Genomic DNA, 10,053 nt, shown 5'->3' with positions numbered 1-10,053 from the left:
ATCTCTTTCCAGAAACAGCACTGTTTCCTGAGTTTTCCTTGGTTTTTGTATTATGTATTATTAGTTTTATGTATAAATTTTGAATTTTGAAGAATGTAAAATACAATGAGTTTCCTCTGTCACATGGAATGCAGCCCACTTAATCCAAAGATTTTGAGGAAAATATATTGTAAAATATCTATTTCATTCTAAAGTTCTAGTTAACAGTAACAATATGTAAAGAAATCAGGCATCTATTTCAAATGGTCATTTTTTTTTATTTCACAGAGATGCCTATGACTGAGTCCACTAAACAATTAAGCAATTATTGGTCCCTGTTTACTTAGAAGTTATTCTAGATTGAGGGCCTATGTGACAACCTAGCAGGGATCACTTCTCAACATCAAGTAGATATTTCCAATGAAACTTTCCTATCCTCCTTCTTTGGTTGGCAACTTCATTATTCAGTGTTTTGTGGACCTACATGTCTGGGCCAGAATGTAAGAGAAACATGGTTAGAACTGTTAGTTTTTCTGAATGATCTTTTGGGGTTTTTTGCATTGGCATGGGCCTATGTAAGTCCAGGATCTTGTGTATTACTCTTGGAGAACTGTGAAGTTTATTCTCAGTAGTAATAGGAAGCTATACTTAATGAAGATCCAGGGAAATTGTGCTCAGTGCACATATCGGTAAGGGACTGCCAAGAAAGGCTGTGTGCGACAGAAAAGCTCTCTATACAAGTCTATGCTGAAAAAGGTTGGATAGCAACAAGGAAAAGGGTGAATCAATCAGGCTTTATGAATTTAAAGGCCAAGGGCTAGACAAATAGCTCAGTGGAATAATGCACCTGCAAGCAGATGTAGGGGCCAGGGCTTCAACCCCCGGTCCTGCCATGCTGGCCCTGCCCGTGGGGCACACTGAGAAGGTGTTTGTGATTGGGCTTGGTGGCGCACATCTGTAATCCCAGCACTTAGAAGGCTGTAAACAGCAAAATCACTAAGAGTCTGATCTAGTAATGAGACACTGAGCTCCCTGTAGATCCTTGCTTAAAATAGAAAAAACATTTTTAAAGTCCAGATAGGTTTCCTTAGGGGCATTCCACTGATTCTCTATGTGTGATTGACAGGAATGATTGACAAGAGGGCTGAGTCACCTCATGGGCTCTCATCCAGTAAACCTGTCTCCAAGTTCACTGTGATCTTCATTGTATTTATGACATGGATTGCATATTATGAAATTGTAAAGAGACTCAGGTAGGGAAAAGGTGACCACAAGGTCAGGCTAAGAGATACACTATGCACATGCTCTAGCCTAGAGCTTTGATGACATTATATGCTTTTATTATTTTATTCTCCACCTCTCTTAAGATAATGGGAACAGGAAGAAGAATAGGCTCTGTTTAGAATTAGATGGAGGCTTCAATAATTAATACATTGCATACTGTTGTCTTTATAGTGGTTATTCATAGTACAAGATGTAAGCATGATATCCTGTCCAAACACTATTAGTACAAATCTTTCTTCTCATTGAATTAAGAGAAAATAGCTATATATCTATCTTAACTATTTTGTATATACAGATACAAAATGGGCCTTCATTTATATCTCCTTTTTCTGTTCAGCTTTGTCAGAGATGGGTATTCCATTACTATTAAAATATTGTAGGTACATGAATTCAGCAAAATAATCCAAGAGAGTACAGTAGTCTATAACAGTAGTGGGTTATCTGTAGGACTGGCAATGTCAGAAGTTGTTGATTTGAGCCTTTACAGCTCATCATATTAACATGGCTTTACTTTTTATACCTCATTTTTATACTTTTCTGCTGGGCGGTTAGGACCAAGATAAAGCAAGACCTGTGTAACAAGAAATGTAACTTTTGTATCTGCCAAAGTCAGTCAAATCCCCTCAGCATTTACCCTGAAACCCTGTACTGCAGTTGTAGATCCTTTGTCAATGTCAGCCATGTGGATTAATTATTGAAATTGTCCTACTAATCAGTTTTGAAACTCATTGCTATTAGTTTCTCAATAAAATTAATTAAAAAGTCCACAATAAAAAAGAAAAAAAATATATATATATAAATAAATATTTTATAGAGAAACAAATAGCAATGAGACAGTTTCACAACTGATTACTAGTATATTTTTAATAATTAATACATTGTATATTGTTGTCCTAGTGGCCATTCATTGTAGAAGATGCAGACCTGATATCCTGTTTTAAACAGTATTAGAACAAACCTCTCTGTTCATTGAATTAAGAGAATGGAGCTGTATATATAGATGGCTCAGTGGAATAAGCACTTCCCTGGTAAGCACAAGGGTCTGAGTTCAAGTCCCTGTTCCACCAAAAGAAAACAAAAAACAAAAAACAAAACAAAAGAAAAAAAACAGTGCCTATGCAATCATGATGACCATGTAAGTAGAAAGCCTCAGTTAAGAGAAGATGTGTGCCTTACTATATATTAACTGAAAAAACTCAGTTATTTTTGTTTATAACTTTCTACATTGGGCTGGCCAGATAGATCAGCGGATTAAAGGCTCTGCTCAGGCAGGCGTAGGACCCGAGTTCGATTCCTGGCGAGTTGTGCTTGCCCCACCCCTGGGCCATGCTGAGGCAGTGATTGAGACTGGGCATGGTGGTGTCCACCTGTAATCCCAGCACTTCAGAGGCTGAAAACAGGCGGATCACTTCAAGTCTGATCTAGGCAGTGAGACCCTGTACTAAAAAAAAAAAAATTCCCTATTTTGACTTTAAAAAAGAAAAGAATTAGAAAGAGGTTAGAGAAGGTCCCACTCAGCTCCACCAATATTTAACTCTGAATTTCATATTGAAACAAATATTTGATATGATATACAACACACATTGTAATAAATCTTGTATACAAGTACCCATTATAGCTGCCAACACTTTAGTGAGTCTGCCAGAATTTATTTAGCATATGCAAGAAATATTTTTCTATTATTTTTCAAATGTATTTAGTACAGGGTCTGCAGGGTCCCACCACACAGATTGGACTCATAGTGATTCTCTTGTTTTCAGCCTCCCAAGCACTGGGATTATAGGCATGTGCCACCATTCCCAATCAGAATTGTCTTCTCAGAGTTCACCAAGGATGGTGCCAGCATGGCCTGCTGGGAAATCAAACCCCTGTCCCTGTTTCTGGATAAACAGACACTTTAATCTGTTGAGCTATCTGATTGGCCTTTATTTTGCTATTATTGACCTTTAAGATATGTGATATCAAATTTTAAAGGTTCTCTCTTGAAGAAGAATTTATTTCTTTATGTTTCATTATGTTTTAGCCAAACGTTATCTTTTGTTTCAGAATTTTAATGTTTTCATGAAAAGTTATTTTATTTTCAAAGAAGAAATTATGCTGCAGAATGTCATTTTATTCACCTGTTATTTCATCATTGCTATCATTTTAATGTTTTCATCACAGTATTTTCAAGTTACTTATTTTTGTTGAATTTACTGAATAATCATGCATTCCATTTCATGAATATGATTTGCAGTAACATGGCTTGAATTAATTCTCACCACCAGGTGGGAGCACTGCTATTGTGCTCCTCATAACCACAATCCAGGGTCCCAGTAGGTGTTGCTGTGGGGTTGTGAGGGCTCAGGCACGTGAGGCTGTGCACCTCTTCACGTGGCCATGTTGGTGTCCGTCTCAGAGCTGGGTCTAGCATCACTGGGTTGACTCTACATGCTGTGGTGGGCAGCTTCGCTTGTCCTAGCAAGTACCAGGCTTTTTCTCTGTCCCCCTCCCCATCTGGTGCACAGGAGGTGAGTTCATGATGCACAGACCTGAGGAGTATAAGGGTGGGCCCCACTTCCCAGAGAGTGCTCACTATCTGCCTCTCTCTGGTGCTGAAGTGGAACATAAAGTTGAAATACATGACAGGAACTCTAATTTTAGGAAGTGTACTATTTGAATGTTAAGATGTGTGACAGCACTCACAGCGCCAAACAACAAGATGCCAGGAGAAGCCTCATCATAGTGGACTCAGGACAAATGATCTGAGGCATTACCCAATGTCCTTATGGGTGGAGACCAGAACAGATCTGATAAGGTGTGAACACCACTATTATCATACAAAATGGGGTTCAATTATTCAGAAAAGAATGCTTCAGCTCTGCCAGGACTGGGAAGAGCCCTTTAGGATGAGACTCCCCAGGGATGTGTCTGAGAATGGAGGGCAGAAGTGTAATCAATTGGAAATCATTTTCATGTTAATACACATAAAACTTTATAGAACTATGCAATCAGCTGAGCTCAGAAAAATAAATTTGTTGAAAAGTAAATCTATCCAAACATAATAAAATAGGAAAAAATGATAAAAGTCTGACTCCATGAAAACAAAACGATGTTTGACCCTAGACACAAAATTTGCTGGAATCTCTGGGGATGAGACTCCAGAAGGAGACTCTTATCAAGTGAGGAAAACCCTCTGGGCTTTTGTCCTCATCTACCAAGAAGTCAGATCCCTACACCAGTGTGCTGAGCACCTCCTGCTGAACCTGAGTGTCCATGAAGGGAGGTTTGTGTCTGAGCTCACGCTGAAACCTGCCCACTGTTCCCTACACAGTAGTTCTTGGTTGTGTCATCTGTGGTCACAGAGCTCAGCTTCAGGGACAAGTGATTCTTGGTTGTGTCTCTGGAGATGGAGATGATGCTTTCGATGGCCAGGATGTAGCTAGTGCCACCAATGCAGCTTATGTCCCAATCCAAGCCAAACTCTTTCCTTGAGTCTGATGGATCCAGTTTCACCAGTGACCAAGGGTTGTGATGGAGAATCCATAGACTGAGAAGGTGAGGGACAGGGTCTGTCAGCACTTCACAGGGCCAGTCCAGATGCCTGCACCTGCACCTGGGACAGGACACCATGGGGCAAGAACTACTTTCCCATTGGTCAACTGCTTTCATGTTGAACCCATGTCCATCACTGACTACACCCACTTTGGAGATCTATCATAAGTTCTAGAATAAGACTCTGAAGTGTCATCTTCTAGACCACCCCCCTGCATTTCCTGAGACCACATCATCAGTTTTAGAGAGAACCAGAAGCTCTGACTGCCAAGGAAGTGATTTTATTTTGGGGGGGGGAGTGTCTACAGAGCATTCAGGGTCTCATTACTAGATTGAACTCATAGTGATTTGCCTGTTTACAGCCTCCCAAGTGCTGGGGTTACAGATGCAGGCCACCATGTCCCGTCTCAATTGCCTTCTCAGTGTGTCCCATGGGTGGGGCCAGCACAGCAGGCACTGAGATTGAACCTCCAGCCCCTGTGCCTGCTTCCAGGTGCTTTAAACCACTGAGCTATTTGGCTGGCCCTGAAGAAGTGAATTTAAACCTAGAGTTTTAGGGTAAATTTCATGCAAGAAGTTTCTTCTTAAATGATGAAGACAGAGGTGAGGGTGTTTCTGGTCCTTTTATGCTGCCGAGAGGAAAATTCTTCAAAATATCCTGTTTGTCCCTGTGACTAGTAGATGAGGATTTCAGAGGGATGGGAGCATCAGGGCAGGGTATTAGGTATGAATGCAACTTTCTGCTCCAAGTTCTGCCTCCCTGTAGCCCCTTCTCCCTGCCTGTGTCCCTTCCTTCTGCTTCCTTAGGATTGAAGTGAGAACAAATTCCTATTTGTCTCCATGACCTTTCCTCACTGAGGTCAGACATCCTGTCTTTGAGCTTTCTTCACTGCACTTTGTATGGTCACTAGAGAACCACTTGCCTCACACTCTAGATCCTGCAGACACTGCACATGAAGATGTGTTCCGTGCATCTATGTCAAAGTGATATTTCTAGTCATGGTGGAAGAGCAGGAACACAAGTATTTTCCCCAGATGAACCTGTGCAGCTACTGTGTGATCTTTCCCCTTCCAGGTTCAGCTTCTCTTACTGTTCTCTGGATGTCATTCCTAAATTCAAATCGCTCACTCTATGATGGACATCCCTATTTGAACAATTATGCATTATTTCCACCATGTACGTGAAAATTATAATGTTTTTGAAATTCAAACTTTACATCAACTTTCCATTCATTATTTCCATTAGGATCGTATTTGGGCCTTTCTCTCGGTATATAGCCCACGTTGTCCTGAAATGCACAGAGCTCCTCCTGAGTCCACCTATTGAGTGTGTGACACGTGGTTGCTCTCCAAGCTCTGGTGGTGGCTGCTTTGTTTTGTGCTTTGAATAAGAGAGGCTCACTTTGTAATTTATACTTGAGTTGCCCTAGTATTCTCCTTTATGTTCTTGCATTAGTGGGAAATATGGCTTTTATTAGAATCCCACATTTTTAGAACTGTTCTTCTCTTGCGAAGCATCCTTAGAAACTGGATTTGATCCTTTATGCTTTTTACCTTTATGTTCCACATTTGATTTCAAGTTTTCATATCATAAAGTCTAATGAAGACATGCCTTTCTTGGGATAAGGAGTTGTGATTCAAGACATATAGATTACTTACAGTACAACAAATAATAAAATGAGTATAAATGACCTAAAGATAACACTTTATTGTGAGTGTTTTTATATATTGCATTTTGTTAATGTCATATGACATGAATCTACATATTATGATTATTTAGTTAACTGTCACTTTGATATACCTGCCAGCTGTTACTGCTCTTTGAGATTCTGGAAACTATCTTTGCTGAGGTTTTTGTAGTCACATGTTGTACTTACATTAACATTGTCCATCTTTAATTTCAGTTTTAATTCGATGAATAATACTGTGGGAGTTGTAATGCATAATATAATAAGGCTTCATGCATCAATACTTAAATATATGTATCTAAAAGCAATGATATTGCAGCAGTCAGAAAGGAAATTTTCAATTCTGTGATTGCTTTAAAACAGTGATAAATTGAAGTACATATGCATTGATTGTATAGTGGCTAAGTTTAGCAGATTCACATGCATATTCTCATAAAATAGACAGTTTTGATATAAAAATATAATCTACTTTGTCACTTTTCAGGAACAGAATAAACGATCACTTAGGTTTGATACAACTATACATTGTGGATTTCTTTGACCTTTTTGAAATGAAAATGCAAACTAAAGAATATTTAAACATACTTTTATTGAAATCAAGAAAAAGCTCATGAACTTTTAAGATATAATATATATATTTCATTATATATATATATATATATATATATATATATATATGAAATAGAAAGTGTAAAGCCTATTTAGGACTCTAATTTTTCATTGTGGCTTGTAGGAAAATATACATTTATAAAACTTTGCAATAAACATTAATCACAAAGGCTAAGAATCTAAAATGGGCCAAACAAGATCCCAAGGATTGTTAGGACAATGATTCCATTATTCCTTGGCAACAGGGATTGAAAATGATTCTTCTACTGTAGAACTTTTTGGGAATTTTTAACAGAGGTGAAGTTGGCCAGCGATCAAAAGCATGTGAAGTGTGCACAGAACCGATCTTAATGTGATGTTTCCCTACATCTCCTGAGGATGCTTCCATCAGCTTCACGTCTTCTAGGTCTCCCCAGTGGATGAAGACGGCTTGTATGCACTGTTGCTTCACTCATGAAACTGGATAGGAATATTCACTAAGTACCAAACTGTACAAGATATAAAGGCATACATTCACACTGAGATGCCCACAAGGTGGGACAGGAGCCTGATCCCCTATATGGAGAAGCAATACCAAGTTATGTGACCCTTGAGGGACTCCATGAGAATACTAAGACCATGTGATTCCCTCCATGTGATGTCCAAGCATAGGGGCCCACCACACCCCTAACAAGCCTTGTAACTAAAATCCTGTGATAGGAAGTAAAACAGGCATTGCAGGCAATTAGAACACCAAAGAAAGGATGTGAACATGTGGAGGAAACAGATAAAATGCCCTTTTGAATGTTCAAGTACTGCAAAGTGGATCAACAATAAAGAGAAGAAAGATTTTCTAATGTGAAAAATAAGAAAACATACATTATTATTGTAGGTTCTGAAATATGCATTCTCACAATGAAGTGATTCCCTGACTTTAGACACCAAAGCAGAAATAAATAATGTAAATGGATAATATTAGATATATTTTCAAAGGGCTGCAGGAAGGAAACACACCCCATGTCTTGCTATGAAAGCATTTGTCTGTATTGATAGCAAAAAAGAAAAGAGCAAGAGGAGAAGGTGGGTGGCAGAAGTAAACTTGCATACATGCAAAGATAGTGCCCTAATTGGGTTGCCATAAGGAAACACTAAGTGAGGACTTGAGAATCTAGTGCTGAGTTGGTAGCTTGGTGAGAAGAAATTAGATCTTGAGAGAAATGAAAGAGATCTCCATAGGCAGCAAGAGTGGTGGAAATGAGGAGTGAGTCATGTAAATACCTACGTGACAGACTTGAAGGAATGGATGATGGTAGAATGGGATGGTGTGAGTAGGGAGGGTCACACAAGACTCTGAAAGAGACATCCTCACCACTCTTGCTCCTGAAGCTGGTTTCTCCATTTGGTGGTCAGGTGCGCCCCCTGCAGGTCAAAAGCACACCTGGAGGAAGGTTTGTGTCTGGACTCACCCTGAAGTTCTCCCACTGTGCCTCTTGCACAGTAATACATGGCTGTGTCCTCTGTGGTCACGGAGTTCAGCTGGAGGGAGAACTGGTTCTTGCTTGTGTCGGCAGTGATGGAGATGCGACCCTGGAAAGTTGGGTTGTAGCTTGTGCTACCTGTCCAATATCCCATCCATTGTAGAGCTTTCCCAGGAGGCTGGCGGATCCAATTCCACCGGTAACTACTAGTGACAGAACCCCCAGTGACAGTGCAGGTGAGGGACAGTGTACCTCCAGGCCTCAGCAGGTTCTGTCCTGACTCCTGAAGTGTCAGATCAGACAGCACACCTGAGAACAAGAGGAGACATGGTGAGTCTTTCCCTTCCCACATCCAGACCCCTTATTCTTTTGGAGAACCCATGACCCTCACCCAGGGGAACAGCTGTCAGACAAAGAAGGGTCCACATTGCCTGCATGTTGCCCACAGGATGAAGAACTCCACAGCAGCCTAGCTGGTGACAGGAGTTTATTCTGCTAGCACCTATCCTAATTTGCATGTGTGTCTTAAGGGGGTGATACAGGATTCTGAGCCAGGGTGATTGACACTAGTCCCCAATACGTGGTGCTATGTATGGGAGCTGTCTAGCATAGCACTGATTATGTGAGATTTATCACTGGCTAAACTGTACTGTATTCTGTGACTTTCCTTGGGTCTTTGATGCCATTGATGGGCATGTGAAGAAAAGGTGGTAGATCTCCCTCCCATCTTCTAAAAAGACATTATAAATTGTAACTTCTGGAGAACATTTGAGACAAGTGCTGTTGCTGCTGGTGGTGCACAATGTACCTCAGCCAACATGCTTGAGATTGTCATGGTCTACTATAATAAGTGTCTACTAAGTAAAAAAAAAAACAATACCTCTACAAAATGGGAAAACTGTTTAATAGCAATAGTGTGATATGTACTATTTTTGCAGAGGTTCATAAAGTTTAGTAGTTATACTAGGAAAGGAGAAAGAGTTGAAATGAAGAAATGGAAAATGTTTTGGAATTATGGGTGAATGAAATTGGAGGAGGAGATAAATGTGAGGTAGGGAGTGAAAGAAATTAATAAGGACACAGAAAAACAAGATAAAATATTAGGAAGAAAGATTAGAAAAATTGGTGGAATGAAAGGAAAAGGCAAAAGCAGAACTACAGGAGCAGAGTGAAATCGTAGGATTAGAAACCTCAAAGCCTACAAAATCTAATGAAGAAAAACAAGAACATATAACAGAAAAAAAGGTTGAGTGTAAACCAAACTTTATGTTATGGACTGAGTTGTTTCTTAATAAGATCTGCACTCTAGGGGCCCAGCTCGCCATGCTTGACTGGTTGCAACATTAGGGTCTCTGAGTCTTTGAAGTGTCCCTCTTGCTCTAGGGTCCCCTCTGTTCCTTCCTATCTGACTGTGTCTAACACTCAAGCCAGGGTGTGTCTTTCCTCTCACTAGTAGATGAAAATCACAAACAGCCTCTGTTTTCTGCAGGACACACGTTGCT

General features: G+C 39.9%; 1 gene segment (V, D, J or C); it reads right to left on the bottom strand.

The window, feature by feature from the left end:
- Positions 1–4,467: 4,467 nt before the first annotated feature.
- LOC111814267 lies at positions 4,468–9,000 on the bottom strand. The segment is given in 3 exon segments: positions 4,468–4,508; positions 8,570–8,860; positions 8,943–9,000. Coding segments are annotated over 3 exon segments (378 nt in total).
- Positions 9,001–10,053: the final 1,053 nt, after the last annotated feature.

Source organism: Octodon degus, unplaced genomic scaffold (assembly GCF_000260255.1).
Source record: "Octodon degus isolate 3935 unplaced genomic scaffold, OctDeg1.0 scaffold00284, whole genome shotgun sequence".
In the NCBI taxonomy this organism is placed as follows: Eukaryota; Metazoa; Chordata; class Mammalia; order Rodentia; family Octodontidae; genus Octodon; species Octodon degus.
The sequence above is the reverse complement of the archived record's forward strand: the minus strand, read 5'-3'. Positions and strand labels throughout refer to the sequence as shown.